The sequence below is a fragment of the Bos taurus genome, chromosome 24 (genome assembly GCF_002263795.3).
Source record: "Bos taurus isolate L1 Dominette 01449 registration number 42190680 breed Hereford chromosome 24, ARS-UCD2.0, whole genome shotgun sequence".
Classification (NCBI taxonomy): Eukaryota; Metazoa; Chordata; class Mammalia; order Artiodactyla; family Bovidae; genus Bos; species Bos taurus.
In genome coordinates this window covers 20,372,289-20,391,289 of record NC_037351.1, presented here as the reverse complement: position 1 = coordinate 20,391,289, position 19,001 = coordinate 20,372,289, and the positions used below count along the sequence as shown (strand labels likewise).

The 19,001-nt window shown below is 46.0% G+C and overlaps 1 protein-coding gene across 10 annotated transcripts in view; it reads left to right on the top strand.

The window, feature by feature from the left end:
• FHOD3 (formin homology 2 domain containing 3) overlaps window positions 1–19,001 on the top strand; it is a 521,883-nt gene that overhangs the window by 466,892 nt on the left and 35,990 nt on the right. For all 10 annotated transcript variants that reach the window (NM_001191215.1, XM_010818738.4, XM_005224047.4 and 7 more), the window contains 3 exons: window positions 11,870–12,052; window positions 13,869–13,988; window positions 15,021–15,182. In NM_001191215.1, coding sequence (NP_001178144.1) covers window positions 11,870–12,052; window positions 13,869–13,988; window positions 15,021–15,182 — 465 coding nt within the window. The remainder of the gene's footprint in view (window positions 1–11,869; window positions 12,053–13,868; window positions 13,989–15,020; window positions 15,183–19,001) is intronic.

The following is a 19,001-nucleotide window of genomic DNA, read 5'->3' as shown; positions in this document are numbered from 1 at the left end:
GAACCTTGGAATGTGACCTTATTTGGAAGTTGGGTCTTTGCAGGCTTGATCAAGCTAAGATAAGGTCATCCTGGATTAGGGTGAGCCCTGCTCCACTGGCTGATAGCCTTCTAAGAAGAGAGAAGTTTGGACACAGACACAGCGAGGGGAAGGCCATGTGAACAGAGAACACCCAGAGGGGACCACTGTGGGATGATGGAGGCAGAAGCTGGAGGGATGTGCTTACAAGACAAGGGACACCGAGAAGTGCCTGCATCTTCTAGAAGCGAGGAAGAGGAGAGGAAAGATCCTCCCCTTGAGTCTTCAGAAAGAGCATCGCCCTGCGGACACCGTGATGTTAGACTTCTAGTCTCTCAGGCTGTGAGGGAACACATTCCCCTGGTTTGAAGCCCCCCAGTTTGCGATGCTTGGTTATAGCAAACCTGGGAAACCAGCACAAGGCCTTAGCAGCTCTGCCTTGAGAAGCACCCACATGGCCTGTGCCAGGAGCAGGTGTGACGAGGAACGTGCACTGGCCACTGGCTGGAGAGTGGGGCCCGAGCCCTGGAGTCAGGCCAGGCAGCACAGCAGGTCAGCACAGGCAGGGAGTGAGGGCACGTGGCAGACGGGGGAGGGGGCCCAAAGGAGACCGCAGGCAAATACCGAGGGGGAGACTGAGGCAGCTGCCAGACAGTGGGAAAGGAGGGGGCAGGCCTGGCCTCAGTACGGGGCAGCTTCACCCTGGGGCCCCCAGAGCAACAAGGGGGAAGGGCGTTTGTGTCCTGCAGGCAGGTGGGGGCTGCCAGGCGGCTCACACCAAGTGCAGAGTGTCTCACACAAGCAGACGACGTGTAGGTGCTAGTGCGTGATTGGCCATCCTGTTTACTTCACAGGATCTCTGAAGGAGTGCAGAAGCTTCAGATTCATACATAGAGAGGCTTCAAATGCAGCCAGAGGCAGCTTGATTGAGGAAAAAATGACAACTTCCCCTTTTAAAAATATTTCCCCTTCTTGCCATGAGAACTTGAAAGTCCATCAAAAGAGACAGATTCCTTTGGTTTTGCCTTTGTTCTGTCCCAAAATGTCAATCTTCCTGGGTAGGGGAAGTTTCAGATACAATAGGTTACTCAGACTTTAGAATGAATCAGATGACATTTTCCTTTTCTGACTGGTTTCCAGCTGAGCACCTTTTTGCGCCAGGAAGGAATGATGATAGGAAAGTAATGATGACAAATAGAGGAGCAGCAGCACATTAATAAACTAGACTTTCACGGGTTTCCTCCTCCGGGCCAGACACCGAGTAGGGGCTGCTCACAGAGGCTCATCAGAACCTTACGAGGTGCACTGCTATGATCCTCATCTTAAAGTTGAAGAGGGTGTATCCCAAAGTTTGTCTGTGCCCAAGCTCACAAGCCAGTAAGAGGTCGAACTGAAATGTGGTTTCTAGAGCCTGAGTCTGAAGTGCAATCCACGGGCCAGCTCTGGGGGTGGCTGGCCCAGATGGGCTCTCTGGGTCTGGACTCACCCATGGAAAAGAACAAGAGGAAATCCGAAAGGGGAGTGAGGAGACACATGGGCCATTGCAATCTGCATCACAGTGCTGCCTACACTTTTCCTCCAGGAGTAGCTGGTGTCGGATATGATGTACAGTAAACAGATATGGCCTCGGAACACACTGCCTAACCCTTCCTGAGAGTTTGCTGTGTCGTGAGGCCTTGGTAGATCATCATTTCAGTTCAGTTCAGTCGTTCAGTCATGTCCAACTCTTTGCGACTCTATGGACTGCAGCACACCAGGTCTCCCTGTCCATCACCAACTCCCAGAGTTTACTCAAACTCATGTCCATGGAATCAGTGATGTCATCCAGCCACCTCATCCTCTGTCATCCCCTTCTCCTCCTGCCTTCAATCTTTCCCAGCATCAGGGTCTTTTCAAATGAGTCAGTTCTTCACATCAGGTGGCCAAAGTTTTGGAGTTTCAGCTTCAGCATCAGTCCTTCCAATGAATATTCAGGACTGATTTCTATTAGGATGGACTGGTTGGATCTCCTTGCTGTTCAAGGGACTCTCAAAAGTCTTCTCCAACACCACAGTTCAAAAGCATCTTTGGCTCTCATCTTTCTTTATAGTCTAGCTCTCACATCCATACATGACTACTGGAAAAACCATAGCTTTGGCTAGACGGACCTTTGTTGGCAAAGTAATATCTCTGCTTTTTGATAGATCATATATAGTCATTAACATGGAGTTACACATTTTGGTCACACTTTTCACTGGAACACGGTTTCTCGGTTGTGGCTCTGTTGCCATTCTGTGCTGGACAGTTCTTTATTGTGGGAGCTGCCCTGTGCTTTGTAGGGTGTTTGCAGATCCCTGACCTCTGTCCACACGATGCCCGTAGCACTGCCCCAGTGGTGACAACCAAGAATGTCCCCTAGACTGTGTCAACATACCATGGGGACAGAATCACCCTGACTGAGAACCGCTTCTCTGAAGCTGCCTGAGTGAATGCAGAGAGAGTGTGTATTTTCAATGCTTGTCGGTTGTAGCTGATAAGAGTCCAGCAGAAACCAGTCCTCGTGGGGAACCCGTAACCCAGGCCCTCCCAGTTGTTACCTGCTGCCTGTGACCACCGACCTAGGGGCCCTCGGGGGCAGAGAGGGTGTCCATCCTGTGCAGAGTCAGTCTCCCAGAGCTTACTGTCTAGCCTTGTTGTTCAGAAGTTACATCAGGGCTGAGAAGAGATGGAAGTCACGTCCTTACAGATCTTCACTAATGATTTCCAGCTTACACCCAAGGGCCTTTTGCTAAACCATCTGCTCTGCAGCATGGCACCATGGCCTAATGGAGTTGTATGAAACCTCTGTGTCCCCAGACGTGATTAGGATGTATTCACTGACATCCTGCTTGGCAACTCCATGTTGTGTATCTGACTCATCATGAAAACCCACAGGAGTAATTGACTAACTTCATTAAGAAAGTTGTTGTTCATAAGAGTGTTAAATTTTAGAATATGATTGGGGCCCATCCCTAAGTTGCATTAACGATATTTTCCCGTGTAAAATGTCCGTGAGGCATCATACTTTGCTGACAAAGGTCCATCTAGTCAAAGCTGTGGTTTTTCCAGTAGTCACGTATGGATGTGTGAGTTGGACCATAAAGAAAGATGAGTGCCGACGAATTGACGCTTTTGAATTGTGGTGTTGGAGAAGACTCTTGAGAGTTCCTTGGATTACAAGGAGATCCATCCTAAAGGAAATCAGTCCTGAATATTCATTGGAAGGACTGATGCTGAAGCTAAAGCTCCAATACTTTGGCCACCTGATGTGAAGAACTGACTCATTTGAAGAGCCCCTGATGCTGGGAAAGATTGAAGGTGGAAGGAGAAGGGGATGACAGAGGACGAGATGGTTAGATGGCATCACTGACTCAATGGGCATGAGTTTGAGTAAGCTTCAGGAGTTGGTGATGGACATGGAAGCCTGGTGTGCTGCAGTCCAGGGGGTCACAAAGAGTCAGACAAGACTCATCGACTGAACTGAAAGAGTGTTTTCTTGTTCTTCCTTGCTTTTCTCATTTTTGTAGCATTTGTGTCTACTCAGAGGGTTAACACAATTGAATGGTCCCAAACGACATTTAAGTTGACACTACTTGACTGCCAGGCATCCTAGAAACAGATATTCCCTTTGGCTGCCTGTACAAAACTGCAGCATCTTTTCAAGCAGTTTGTGTTGGGGAACCCTGTCTGTGGGTCCAGGAACACACAGTTGAACCTGAGTGCAGGAGCCAGTCAGTGGGGTCTGCAGGCCCAGGAACCAGAATGTCCTGACAGTTGGGCACCTTAGCCACACTGGTAGTTTGTGGAAGTGCCATGAACGTGGAGGTGGTGCTGGAGAGTAGGAGGAGCCCCTGAGTGGGTCTCCAGCTCTGCCTCAGTTGATCCAGCTTGACTTCAGGCACCACATCTTCATCTTCAAATTTGCTGCATTATTCTGCCTTACCTGCCTCACCAAGTTGTCACAAGAATGAAAGAAGATACCATCGAAAGAGAACCTTGAGAAGTTAACCTTTAACCTTGAGAAGTTTTTTTTTTTTTTAATTCTCTGTGAGACTCTGTGCATGAAGGAAAGCCATTATCTCATGGGATGGCAGGTTGCAAACCATCCAGCCTCGGCCATAACAGCTCCAACTTTTTGCTTTTAGATACTTATCCAGAGTCATAGCCAGGGTTCTGTTCAGAATTCACAAGGCATGATGATTACTTATTATGGTCTCATCTGCAGGTGAATGAGATGGCCAAACCCCAGAATATTTGGGTCCATAAAAAATAAGACTTAGGCATTTTCCTCTGAAATAAGATTTTCCGATACAGAAGCAAGCATACTTAAAGCAGTGCTAGAGAAACACTGTCTGGGAGAAAGCAAAAAACCACCGAGATTATTATGTCATGGTCTTGTTTGATGTTTTTCTCCTTGTGAAACCAGATGATCATCACAGGGTCATCAGTAAATCTACTGACATGGTAAAGAGCAGATTAAAGGTATGCTCATTCTGTTATGATCTGCTCATGGAAAAATGGGAGCGTCACCTTGTACAAGGTAGCTTTGACCTGCTGTCCCCCGTCTTATGACTATTTTTATTGTCAGTGATGTGTAAAAAAAACAAAAAGTAAAATTAACTGGCAGATGGCAACCTCATAAATCTTCAACAGTGAACAAATGGTTTAAATTAGTCAGAGAAGTGAAAAACAAAAGTAAGAGTGTTTGATTACTTTCCCAAAGGAAAGAGGCAACAAAACTCATCACATGAAAATGCCTTCTGAAGAAGGGGAAAATGTTGACAGCTTTGTGTTTTGGAATCCTTGTACATGCTTAAAACAATTTGAACATTAATAAAATTAAAATACAAATTCTTCATTGAGTTTCCCTTTTGAAAACTAGTTTAAATGCTGGATGTTTTGAAATAAGCGGCATCTGCTTGGATTGTTTTGGTCTTTTTGAAGTGTCATCTGTGTCGGCAGGTGGGATCAATAGCATCAGCCTGTGGGTCGGCAATGGGCTGAGCATCTCCCCAGTGCTCCATTCCACCACTTAATCTGTGTTTGGGGCATGATAGAGAGGATGTTGGAAAAAGAAGTATCTAGAGCTCACCACCTGTGACCTCACTCTGACCCCACCCCAAACACGTCTTCAGTACAGTTTGGTGTCACTGGCTTCTGATAACCTCCTGAGGCCGCCCTCTCTGATAACATTCATGAGCCCAGGACAACTACTCTTCCACCTAGATACATCCTAAGGCATGACTGTGTAAATACCTGCACCTTTGCTGATTATGATGTCAAGTGTCTGGTCTCTTGTTGTTTTTAATTTTTTGAATTAATATGGAGTAAAATTGACTTTGTGTGGATCACAATGAACTGTGGAAAATTCTGAAAGAGATAGGAATACCACACCACCTTTCCTGGCTCCTGACAAATCTGTATGCAGTTCAGGAAGCACGTTAGACATGGAACAACAGACTGGTTCCAAATTGGCAAAGGAGTACATCAAGGTTGTATATTGTCACCCTGCTTATTTAACTTATATGCAGAGTACATCATGAGAAATGCTGGGCTGGATGAAGCACACGCTGGAATCAAGATTGCCAGGAGAAATATCAATAACCTCAGATATGCAGATGACACCACCCTTATGGCAGAAAGTAAAGAAGAGCCTCTTAAAGAAAGTGAAAGAGAGTGAAAAAGTTGGCTTAAAGCTCAAAAGATCATGACGTCTGGTCCCATCACTTCATAGCAAATAGATGTGGAAACAATGGAAACAGTGAGAGGCTTTATTTTCTTGGGCTCCAAAATCATTGCAGATGGTGACGGCAGCCATGAAATTAAAATACGCTTGCTCCTTGGAAGAAAAGTTATGACCAACCTAGACAGCATATTCAAAAGCAGAGACATTACTTTGCCAACAAAGTCTGTCTAGTCAAGGCTATGGTTTTTCCAGTGGTCATGTATAGATATGAGAGTTGGACTATAAAGAAAGCTGCTGCTGCTGCTTAAGTCACTTCAGTCGTGTCCGACTCTGTGCGCCATAGGCGGCAGCCCACCAGGCTCCGCCGACCCTGGGATTCTCCAGGCAAGAACACTGGAGTGGGTTGCCATTTCCTTCTCCAATGCATGAAAGTGAAAAGTGAAAGTGAAGTCACTCAGTCGTGTCCGACTCTCAGTGATCCCATGGACTGCAGCCTACCAGGCTCCTCCGTCCATGGAATTTTCCAGGCAAGAGTACTGGAGGGGGGTGCCATTGCCTGAGTGCCAAACACATGATGCTTTTGAACTGTGGTGTTGGAGAAGACTCTTGCGAGTCCCTTGGACAGCAAGGCAATCCAACCAGTACATCCTAGAGGAAATCAGCCCTTAATATTCATTGGAAGGACTGATGCTGAAGCTGAAACTCCAAAACTTTGGCCACCTGATGCGAAGAACTGACTCATTGGAAAAGCCCCTGATGCTGGGAAAGATTGAAGGCGGGAGGAGAAGGGGCCAACAGAGGATGAGATGGTTGGATGGCATCACCAACTTGATGGACATGAGTTTGGGTAAACTCCAGGTTTTGGTGATGGACAGGGAGGCCTGGTGTGCTGCAGTCCATAGGGTCACAAAGAGTCGGACATGACTGAGCAAATGAATTGAACTGAGCTGAAAATTGACTTTAGGGGAGTCCAGATCTATTGAGTCTTAGTGCTTAGTCTCTTAGTCATGTCCGACTCTTTGCACCCCCAGTGACTCTAGTCCACCCAGCTCCTCTGTCCCTGAGATTTTCCAGGTAATAATACTGGAGTAGGTAGCTATTTCCTTCTCCAGGGAAATCTTCCTGACCCAGGGATTGAACCTAGGTCTTCTGCATTGCAGGCGGATTCTTTACCCTCTGAGCCACCAGGGAAGCCCAGTTTAAAACATATAAATTCCTGCTGTGACCACTGTAGTCAAGATTCAAAATAGTCCCATCTGCTGAAAAAGCTCTTGTGCTCTTTCCAGTCACACCCTTAACCCACCTAGCCCCTGGTAACCAAGAATCTATACTCATCACTGTGGTTTTGGCTTTTCAAAAATGTTACATACATGGAGTCATATAGTGAGTAACCTTTTGAGAATGACTTCTTCCACTCAGCATGATGGATGCCTTTGTGATTCATCCAAGTTGCAGTGTGTATCTGCAATTGATTCCTTTTTGTTGCTGAGTATCATTGCATTGTAGGGATACACCACTGACTCTTCATCTATTTGCCCATTGAAGAGTGTTCAGCTTCATCCAGTTCTTAGCAGTTATGAATAAAGCTACTACAAATACTCAAGTACAAGTTTTAGTGTGAACATAAGTTTTGATTTTTCCAGGGTAAATACAAATGGAATCACTGGGGCATATGATAACTCTGTGTTTAATCTTTTGAGGAACTGTAACTTGTCTTTTCATTCTCTTAACAGTGTCTTTCACAGAGAAAAAGTGTTTAATTTGAATCAAGGTTAATTTATTAACTTATTCTGTTTTGTTATCATGTCTTGGAGTTCACTGTGTAACCTGGATCACAAAGATTTTCTCCTGTGTTTCCTTCAAAAAGTTTTGTAGTGTTACCTTTATTTTGATAGCTGTGATCCCTTTTGAGTTAACTTATCTAGAAGATAGTGTTATCTAGAAATTAATTTATCTAGTTAACTAGAAGTTATCTAGTTTTCTGGAGGTTAACTTATCTAGAAGGGCTTCCCTGGTGGCTCAGATGGTAAAGAATCTGCCTGCAATACAGGAGACCTGAGTTTGATCCCTGGGTCAAGAAGATCCCCTGGAGGAGGAAATGGCTATCCAGTCTAGTATTCTTGCCTAGGGAGTTCCATAGACAGAGGAGCCTAGTGGCCTACAGTCCATGGGGTTGCAAAGAGTCAGACACGACTGAGCAACTAACACTTTATCTAGAAGGTAGGTTTCAGCTGAGGTTCGCTTTTTGCATATGGATTCCAGTTGGCCCAACACCATTTGTTGAAAACACTGCCATTTGTCTCTTGACGGCCTTCACACCTTTGTCAGAATCCCTGGGCCGTGTCTGTGTAGTCTATTGCTGGACGCCCTGTTTTCTCCCACCAATCTATGTATCTGTGCTGCCCTGAACGTGTCTGTGTAGTCTATTGCTGGACGCCCTGTTTTCTCCCACCAATCTATGTATCTATGCTGCCCTGAAGCCCACGCCACACTGTCTTAATACTGCAGCTTTGTGGTAGGTCTTTGTGACTCCTTCAAGGGTATCCTTTTCCAGAATTATTTTGGATTGACTATTTTGGTCCTCTGCCTTGCTGTAAAATTTTTAAAAGCAGCTTGTCTATATCCACAAAAAAATCATACTATTTTGATTGGAATTGAGCTAAATTTATATCTCAGTTTTGGGAAGACTAACATCTTGGCTATGCTGAGTCTCTCAGTCTGTGAACACAGTTCATCCCCTGTTTACTCAGTTCATCTTTGATTGCTTTCATCAGCATTTCTACTTTCCACAGGCACATTCTACACATACTTTGTTAGATTCATCCCTAAGTATTTCATTGTAAACAGTATTTAAAAAAAAAATTTAGTTTGTGATTGCACCTTAGTAATGTACAGAAATAAAATGGATTTTCTGTATACTGACCTTGTATCATGCAACATTGTTTACTCACTAAGCTGTTTTGTAGAGTCCTCAAAATTTTCTATGTGGACAATTATGCCCTCTGAGATGGGGACAATTTTATCTTTTCCTTTCCAATCTGTATGTATTTCTGAAATTGTATGTACCTCAGCAGGATTTCTACACAGTGTTAAATAAGAATGGTGAGAGTAGACACCTTGTCTTGTTCCACATCTTAGAGGGAAAACATTCTCTCTGTCACCATGAAGTATGAAATGAGTTGTGGGTTTTTTTTTCATTAATGTCACCTGTCAAGTGGGAAAAATTTCTTCTATTAGAGGTTCCTGAGTTTTTGGTTGTGAATGGAAATTGAGTTTTATCAAAATTTCTTTGCATCAATTGAAATGACTGTGTGAATTTTCTTGTTCACACTGTTAATCTGGTAGATTAATTGCATTGATTGATTTTTTTTCATATTGAGCCAACCTTGAGATTATTTTAAAATATATTGCTATATAAAATATAGCAATAGATTTATATATCTTAAAATATTGGCATTTAGTTATATACTCTAAAATATTTTGTTAAGGGTTTTTTACATCTGGTTCATCAAGATATTGGTCTGGAGTTTTCTTGTATTTGTTGAGTTTTTTTTTTTTTTTTTATCAGGCTCATTCTAATCTCATAAAATGAATTTGAGAATTGTTCCATCACCTATTTGAGTTCAGGCCACAGATTCTGACCTACCTTCTGCAGACTATGGTCTCAGTGTCAGCTCAGTTTTCAAAGTCCAATTCAGGTCTCAAAGCCTCTGACCTGCTGTTGAAGGTCAGATTCACACATGAGCAGTTCAGGGAGAAGCTCAGAAGTTCTGAAACCACTTTGTGCCCTTGCTTGGCAGGCTCTTCATTTTTCATGACCTCCCCATTGCTTTCCGGGTTTCTGGGGCCTTCCTTTTTAGTAAAGCTGGGACTTTAGTTACGTCACTTTGCCACACACTTGCTATCACTGTGCCCTTGTCTGGGGCTAAGCCAAGCGAGGGTGGAGAAGAAGAGCAAAAGGGGTTGGCCCCACCTCTTGGGGCCACAGCTCCACTGATGGGAGAGGAAGTTTCCCTTCACGTGAGATTTTGGACCTGCAAACCCTGCTGTCACCACTCGGAGACCCTTTCCCACACCAGGAGAAAGAACTCGAAGCCTCCCCTGGAGCTCTCTGTCTGCCCCTGATACCCTCTTCCAGACTTTGGCTGCCTGATCCCAGGTTGGGGAATACCAGAGGGAAAATGGTCAACTCATTACCAGTTCAGCTGAACTTCCAGTTCTGGTCTTTTTTCCCTCTGTCCACCTGCTACTGTTGATTTTATTTTAAAGTCTTCAAATAGCTGCCCCTTGACTACTGTCCAGGGCATGTAGTTTCATTCAGTGGGACAGTGCTTACCCATGTCTCCCAGAACTGGAACTCCTTCCCACACCTAATCCAGAGGTTTGCTATTGTTGAGCAGTAACTGAAGCTGCTTAGAATTAATGCATTAATGTAAGTTACTAAAAAGCATGGTGCTGTGTGTATTTCTTTGCTTTGATAATCTCATTTGTTAAATGAGAGAAAAATAATGATACCTTCCATTTAATAATGTTGCATGTGGAGTGTCACATGATGGGAATTTTGACCTTCATTAAAACTGTAATTACTGAGGAATTTGAACCTATAAGAATCATGATCCTTCTGACACCTGTTTGCTTCCTCTGTCTTCCAAAATTGACTTTTACCAGAAACAAATAGAAGCAGAAAGTGATACTGTTTCCATTAGTAGGTAAGTATTGCTCTTTGTAAGGACCATCATTGTTTGTTCCTTAATCAGACTTGAGTTTGATGTTCAGTTCAGTTGCTCAGTTGTGTCCGACTCTTTGCGATCCCATGAACTACAGCACGCCAGGCCTCCCTGTGCATCACCAACTCCAGGAGTCCACCCAAACCCGTGTCCATCGAGTCGGTGATGCCATCCAGCCATCTCATCCTCTGACATCCCCTTCTCCCCCTGCCCTCAATCTTTCCCAGCATCAGGGTCTTTTCAAATGAGTCAACTCTTTGCATCAGGTGGCCAAAGTATTGGAGCTTCAGCTTCAACATCAGTCCTTCCAGTGAACACCCAGGACTGATCTCCTTTAGGATGGACTGGTTGGATCTCCTTGCAGTCCAAGGAACTCTCAAGAATCTTCTCCAACACCATAGTTCAAAAGCATCAATTCTTAGGCGCTCAGCTTTCTTTATACTCCAACTCTCACATTCATACATGACCACTGGAAAAACCATAGCCTTGACTAGATGGACCTTTGTTGACAAAGTAATGTCTCTGATTTTGAATATGCTGTCTAGGTTGGTCATAACTTTCCTTCCAAGGAGTAAGTGTCTTTTAGTTTCATGGCTGCAATCACCATCTGCAGTGATTTTGGAGCCCAGAAAAATAAAGTCAGCCACTGTTTCCCCATCTATTTGCCATGAAGTGATGGGACCAGATGCCACGATCTTAATTTTCTGAATATTGAGCATTAAGCCAACTTTTCACTCTCCTCTTTCACTTTCATCAAGAGGCTCTTTAGTTCTTCACTTTCTGCCATAAGGGTGGTGTCATCTGCATATCTGAGTTTATTCATATTTCTCCCGGAAATCTTTATTCCAGCTTGTACTTCCTCCAGCCCAGCATTTCTCATGATGTACTCTGCATATAAGTTAAATAAGTTAAAATGTTGTAATTTCTATATAAAACTTGATATACATTTGGAATATTTAAAACAATTAAAATTATAGTATGATCTGTGGTACAAAAGTTAATCTGAGTTCTTTGGAAATGATTTATTTTTGTAAGATCCAAAATTAATCCATGAGAGGAAGTATATGTTCTTAATATGTTTCGGGAGCTGGTCTCTAATCTTTTATTCTTTCACCTTTCTCTTGTCTCCCATCCCTTTCTTGCCTGGAATGTTCTTCATGTACAAGATTCAGGAAATTTGGGGAAGTTGCTTATGAAACTGGAGATTTAGAGAGAGATGGAATGTTAAAACCATTGAATGTGAATTTAGATGCTACGTAGGGCTTCTCTTCTCAAAAGTTTATTTGTATGTAATGCCTGTTTATGATAAGAGCCCTGACAACAGAGTATCTCTCCTACCTGGCTGGAAAATTACCATATGAATTTGGAAACATCACAGGGTCCATCACTAAGAGTATACGCTATCTTTCCGTCTTTCCAGAAAATTCTAACCATGATTCCCACGGAAGAGGAGAAGCAGAAGATTCAGGAAGCACAGCTGGCCAACCCTGAGGTGCCCCTGGGCAGCGCAGAGCAGTTCCTCCTGACACTCTCCTCCATCAGTGAGCTCTCAGCACGACTCCACCTCTGGGCATTCAAAATGGATTATGAAACTACAGAAAAGGTAAGCACTTAGGAAGCGAGGCAGCCAGTCTTATGTCCCCAGGGTAGAGAAAGTCCATTTTTTTAGTGGTGAACGTAGTGAAGTATTATTCCTGAGGCAGGGTTTGAAGGGTGAGTTGATGGTGCTGGGGGCGTGTATACCCTGAGTGTTGAACAGCCTATACCACGGAGGGGTTATTCTAAAGTGTCTGCCTGACACCAGCCTCAGATACTTGACTGGTTGAAAAAAAAAAAACAACTATTAAATGTTTTTCTGACTCTATATGATCAATGTAGAAAATACAGAAAAACACAATATGGAAAGTGACTTGTAATCCTTCTGTCTGATGATGGTCGCCTCACTGCCGTTGACTGTGGTAATTAGCAGGTCATTGAGCTCCTCTGAGAGAGGCTCTCAGTAGAAAACCTGAGATGGACAGATTGCAAGAGTTTGGAAGGAGCGTAGAAGGAAAGGGTTTTTGATAGTGAAGGCAGGGAAGACTCATCCTAGTAGAAAGTAGAAGAAGCAGGCGTCGTCTCTGGTCTGGCACGAGGTGTTTTTGCAGACCAAGCAGAAGAAATCAATGGAGAGAACCAGGGAGGGTGCACGGCGAGCTGGAGGTGAGCTTGAGTGAGAAGTGCCCGGGGCAGGTGGAGAGGCTGTGTGATCTTCCTCTTTCTGTAAAGGACGAGTATGTTCCTTACTGAGGGGCACACAGGTAGCAGTGTGTTAGTCAGCTCTCTCCTGACCATGGCTGATGCCTCCAGAACTCATCCTTCACATGTTCCTTCAGCGTCTGAACCACAGTCTTCCTCTTTGTCTTTCTCCTCCCAGGCAGGTGACACTGGAAACTGGCATCACTGTCCCAGGACCCAGGTCTGCTAATGTCTCCTCTAGACACCCTGTGGCTGGCCACCTCTTGGCCTGAACCACCACCCCCTAAGCCACCTCTTGGCTTAGGGTGTTTCAGGAGAAACTGCTGTGTTTGACTTCATTCCCTAATTGGACAGGGATGAAGTCTAGAGGGGCTAAGGTAACTTGGTTGCAAAACCAGTCGGCATGTTCGGGTGATTTTCTGTAGCAAAGTGAAGTAACTTCATGGAGAAAACTGGTCATCAAGTCAGCCTTGGCTGGGGACTGGTAGGGCCTGCTGAGCAGAAGTAAGGCTGGAATGAATGAAGCCCAAGCTGCTGGTTTTGGGGTCCGTGCTCAGGGAGAGCCTCAGTGAGGACGCTGAGATGGGGGGCTGTTATGAAACAATAGGACAGAGGGAAGGAGAGACCGAGGCCACGAGGTTATAGGACAGGCTACACATTCGAGAGACTGGGAGTTAGGAAGGCGGTGGGAGTCATGAGGATGGTGGTCTTCTAGAAAGCAACCCAGGCCAAGAGGTGGCCAGCCACAGGGTACCTAGAGTAGACATTAGGAGACCTGGGTCCTGCAACAGTGATGCCGGTTTCCAGTGTCACCTGCCTGGGAGGAGAAAGACAAAGAGGAAGACTGTGATTCAGACGCTGAAGGAACATGGGAAGGATGAATTCTGTAGGCATCAGCCATAGTCAGGAGAGAGCTTGGGAGACGGGCAGAAAAAGGGAAAGACACCTAGCCAAGCTCCTGTGAGCCACAGGGACCCACCTAGTCTCCACTGAAGAGACTTTGGGGCCAGACTTTCTCCTGTCACCTTTCTGCCCTTTTCCATACCTGGAAGCATGTGCCAGTCACATGGGATTGCCTTACACTGAGAGGACTCCACTGGTTATGACCTTGTACAAAAATGTGAATGAAGTAAAGCCAAAGTGCACACTCTATCATCTTCTAATTTTTTTTTAATTGAAAGGAAGTGGCAGAACCACTTATGGACCTGAAGGAAGGAATAGACCAGTTGGAGAACAATAAAACCTTGGGCTTTATCCTGTCTACTCTCTTAGCCATTGGGAACTTTCTAAATGGAACTAATGTAAGTCTCCCCATCCTTTTCCTCCTACCTCCCTGGTCACAGAATCCCCTCCCTCCCCTTGCTGGTGGATCACTGATCTTCTGAGGCACAGTTGAACAATTTTCACTGATGTTGTTTTTTGGTGAAAATTTAGAGGTTTTGTCCTTAAAATATCGGGGCCTATTTATTCAAGCCTGTATCTTGCTGTAAATAAGAAAATGTAAAAAAATAAGCACATTATTCCTTAGGAAGGTTGGCTCCTCTCACAATTGACTTTGGAAATGTTTTCTTCTACAGTTTTCTTCTTTTTCTCCCTGAGCTTATTACTTAAATATTTGTACCCATACACATTGTAAACACACTTAAACAAAAAACTGGCCTATCTTTAGCCAGGAAGTAGAAAATCCCCAGCGGGGAAGGGATTAGGGAAGTTGTGGCTGCCTACATGGCAGAAACCCCACACCCAGCACCCTGATTTAGGAGCAGAGCCCTAGCCCATGGCTGACGGCCATGGTCAGGAAGGGCTGGAGGCTCATTTCACTATCAGGGTGGCTGGTGCTTGTGTGGTCCGCTAAGGACGTTGAAGCATGTGGCCTGAGATGCTTCACTCTCCAAGAGGGTGTTAATTCTAACCATTTGTACCTTTCTAAGAGCCTGCATAACACTTGTTCTCCACATCCTCTCCAGCACTTACTGTTTATAGATTTTTTTTTGATGAGGGCAAACATAGAGAACATCAGGGGAAGAAGGGGGTAGGACAGATAGAGAGAGTAGCTTTTAAACATAGACATTGCCATATGTAAAATAAATAACAAAGTGGGAAGTAGCTGTATAACACGGGGAGCTCAAGTTGGCACTCTGTGACGACCTAGAGGGGTGGGATGGGGTGCGGGGGTGGGAGGGCGGTTCACAGGGAGGCACATATGTCTACTTATAGCTGACTCACACTGTTGTGTGGCAGAAACCAAAACAACATTGTAAAGCAATTATCCTCCAACTAGAAAAAGAAAAAAGCTTGTTCTTCCATTCTCTTATGTTATGTTGCCCAAATAGGCCAAAGCGTTTGAGTTAAGCTACCTCGAGAAGGTTCCAGAAGTCAAAGACACAGTGCACAAGCAGTCACTTCTCCACCACGTGTGCACCATGGTGGTGGAGAACTTCCCGGACAGCTCGGACCTGTACTCGGAGATCGGGGCCGTCACCAGGTCAGCCAAGGTACGTGCGGGCCACGGCGGGGCAGGTGGGGCCCCTCTCCCCCAGAGCTGGGGGTCTGCACCCGCCATCTCTGCAGAGGGAAGGCCCTGTTAACCGAAACGCCCACATGCTGCTTGCACCACCTGCTCTAGAGTCTGTGAATAAACCTCACCTCCTGCCGTTTCTAATGGACTTTTGAGATCACTTTCCCATCTCTGGTTCTCTGTCAGATTCTTTCCTGCTGAGGTATGTGAGGCAAGCCTGCCGTTCCCAGTCAGTCCCAACCCCACGTCCCCTGGTCAGCCGCCGTACTCACCAGGCTGGCTTCTCCAGAGCAGAGAAACCACCCAGCTGGTTTTAGGTGACAAAAATGTCCAAAAGATGCACTTTGGCCCCCCTAAAACTTCCATAGGGCCCTGCAGTGAGGTGTGGAGCCAGGGAACTAAGGGCACGCCTGGCCCCCTGCCCCTCACAGGTTGGCCATGCCTGTGATCTTACACCGAGGGAACAGTTTTATGGGGCTGTAAACAGTGTATAGCATTGGCCCCTTAGCTGCGGTCTCTTAAGCTTAGCGCAGAGTTAAAATCTTCATGAACTTTGGTTTAGTGGTGAGAGCTGGACAACCAGCTGCCCCCGCTGCAGGAGCATTATTGCAGCCAAATAACCACAGAAGGATCCCAAATACAGCAGAACCGGGAGATGTGAGGGTCTTGAAAGCAACAGGGAACTCGCAGGGAGGGTCTTCAGTAGGACACAGGAGCCAGGCCTGTGTGGGAAAACTCGCAGAAAGACAACCTGGCTGAACTGCATTTAGCTCTGGGACTCACTGGAGTCTAGTATGGTTGTAGGAGGGCTTCCCAGGTGGCTCAGTGGGTAAAGAATCTGCCTGCAATACAGGAGACACTAGTCACATATGTGTGTTCAATCCCAGCGTCAGGAGGATCTCCTGGAGAAGGAAATGGCAACCCACTCCAGTATTCTTGCTTAGAGAGTCCCATGGACAAAGGGGCCTGGCGGGCTACAGTCCATAGGGTCACAAAGAGTCGGACACAACTGAAGTGACTGAGCATGCACACATGATCATGGGAGAGACTGTGGTGGGCAGGAAGGGGGAAAGGCTTTGCTAAGCTCCCCTTCAGGGAGCTCTCCTCTCTCTGTCTTCCCCATCAGAGCTGGCTCTTGGGGACCTGCAGCCTGGGACCCTCCTTCACCTTCTCCTAGCTGGCAGCTGCCAGATCCACTGAGCAGGGTGCACTGAGCCAGCATGATGGGTAGTCCTTCCTTGAAGCAGAAACAGGCATGACCAGCAGTCTTGCAACTCAGAGTAGACAGCCTTTTCTATTTCATAGGCACTCTCACCATATTTACTCTGTGCCAAGCCCTGTTCTGAAGTCTTTAGAAATATTACTTCAGCATTCTAACCAAGGCAAAAAGCCCCTCTGAATGTCCCAACAGGGGTCTTCTAGTTGCTGCTCTGACATCCCCCCATGAACACCTTCTCAGAAGACTGTTAGGAGTAATTCTTGAGGTGAAGTCTTCCTGGCCTCTGGATCCCCATTTCCAGAATAAGTCAGTTTCCTTTTTACATCTAGTCCTTTGTTCTTTCCAGGGCCTTCTACTGGGTGGAAACTGCTTGTGCCGAGAATTGCCCTGGCTTAGACCCCCTGCACTAGACTGGCCCCCCGTTTCAGGCCTTTCCTTGTTTAAAACCTGACTACACAAGCCAGAACTGTGGGTCGCTTCTCCCTGTTAACCTTGGCAATTCTGAAGGATGACTATTGACCCAAGTCCTTGTGACTTCAAACAGGAGGCCAAGAGGGCCCCTACCACCACTTCTTAGCTTTTACTCTCAAAGTTGGGAGACATTGAGGGGCACCTTCTGTGTAGACAGGTACACAGCCTACATCAGGGATTCCCCAGCCACATTCATTCCATCCCCTGACGTGTTGCTTTGGGGGTCATCATTGCAACCCCACAAGGAGCAGGTAACTCTAGTGTGTGGAGGAAAACTTTGTCCCACCAGGGCTTGGGGGTAAGTAAGTAGAGGTGGGCATAGCTCTGGCTGCTCCTAGAGAGGTTGAGGCCTCACAGGCTTGTGCAGTGCTGACAAGTCAGGTTACCTTTCAAAGAGAAATAGTGACAAGTGGTCGCTGACCTGACCTCACAGCTCCAGAAGTGAAGGCAGGTGTCAGTGCAGGCTCTCCCTTGTGTTAGTTATCTACAGCTGAGTAACAAATAACCCCCAAAGCTAATGGCTTAGGACAATGTATTAGTTTCTTAGGGTTGTTGTGACAAAGCACCACAAACTAGGTGACTTAGGAAAACAGAAATAATTTGTTCCACCGTTCTAGAGGCCAGAAATCTGAGATCAAGTTGTTGGCAGGGTAAGTTGCTCTTGAAAGAGAAATGTGTGCCATATCTCTCTCCTGGAAATCACCCCAGCCTCTTCCTTCACCTTCACATGATGTTCTCCTTGTGTGTCTGCATCCAGATGTCCACTTCTTGTAAGGATACCAGTCATATTGGACTAGGGGTCCACCCTACTCCAGTGTGACCTCATCCTAATTCAGTTAATTACATCTGTAATGACCCTATTTCTTAATCAAGTCACATTCTGATATACTGGGGCTTGGGACTTCAACATATGAATCTTGGCGTGACACATTTCAACCCATAATAGACAATAAGAAACATTTCATGAATGGTTGTGTCTCCAATTCTCTTCTGGAGTTTCAGTCAACATTTCAACTGAGGCTGCCATCATCTGAAAGCTCAGCTGGGGCTGGAGAAGTTTTCCCCGTGGTGGTTCACTCCCCTGCTGGTTCTTAGAGAGAAGACTGTTTCCTCCCACGTGCGCCTCGCCCAGGGCTCCTTGAGTGTCTTCATGACATAGCAGATGGTCTTTCCCAAAGTATGTGATCTGGATAGAGTGCACAGAGGTCCATGCAGATGCTCATCCCTTTTTATGAACTAGCTTTTACATTCTCTTCATTAGAACCAAGTCACTAAAGCTGGCTACATTCAAAGGGAAGGATTGCTGGCTTTACATTTTGAAGGTGTGAGTGTCAAACAATTTGACACACTGTGTGTTTTCCCCATGCCGTCCCTTCTGCAGCCCTGGCTCTTGTCCCTGAGTTGCCCTGCTCCAGCCCAGACTTGATAAGATCTGACTGCCTCACAGCACAGCTCTGTGTCCTCGTACACACGGAAAGTGGCCCGTTTGGGCCTGTTGTCAGGAGAGGGCTTCCTGGCAATGACTTCCTGCTTGCAACAGAAGGCCAGGCCAGCTCTCTGCCTGGGGTGGGATATTTTAGGGACAAACCTAGACTTAAGACCTGATTGTTACAAACTTAGACTCTGGAGCCAGAGGTATTTGGGTTCAAATGCCAGCTCCACCACCTCCCAGCTGTGTGGCCTCTCGCAAGTTCCTTAACCTTTCTGTGCAACAGTTTCTACCCCAGGAAGTGGGGCCAGTAATAGGATCTGAGGCCATGAAGTAGTGTGAAGGCTCAGATCACGGTGGTGCCATCAGTGCAGCAGGCAGCTAGCTGAGGCAGCCTTGCTGCTGCTGCTGCTAAGTCACTTCAGACGTGTCCAACTCTGTGCGCCCCCATAGACTGCAGCCCACCAGGCTCCTCTGTCCCTGGGATTCTCCAGGCAAGAGGACTGGAGTGGGGTGCCATCACCTTCTCGGGAGGCAGCCTTGCAGCTCTCCTCAAAAGATGATCCATTAATCTCCCTCTTCAAACAGCTTTTGGTCAGCGGCTCCCCATCTGCTTTCTATTGGCAGTGAGGTTGCTTTCCCTGCTTTTAAAGGCTCACAGTGGATTCTCTTCCTTG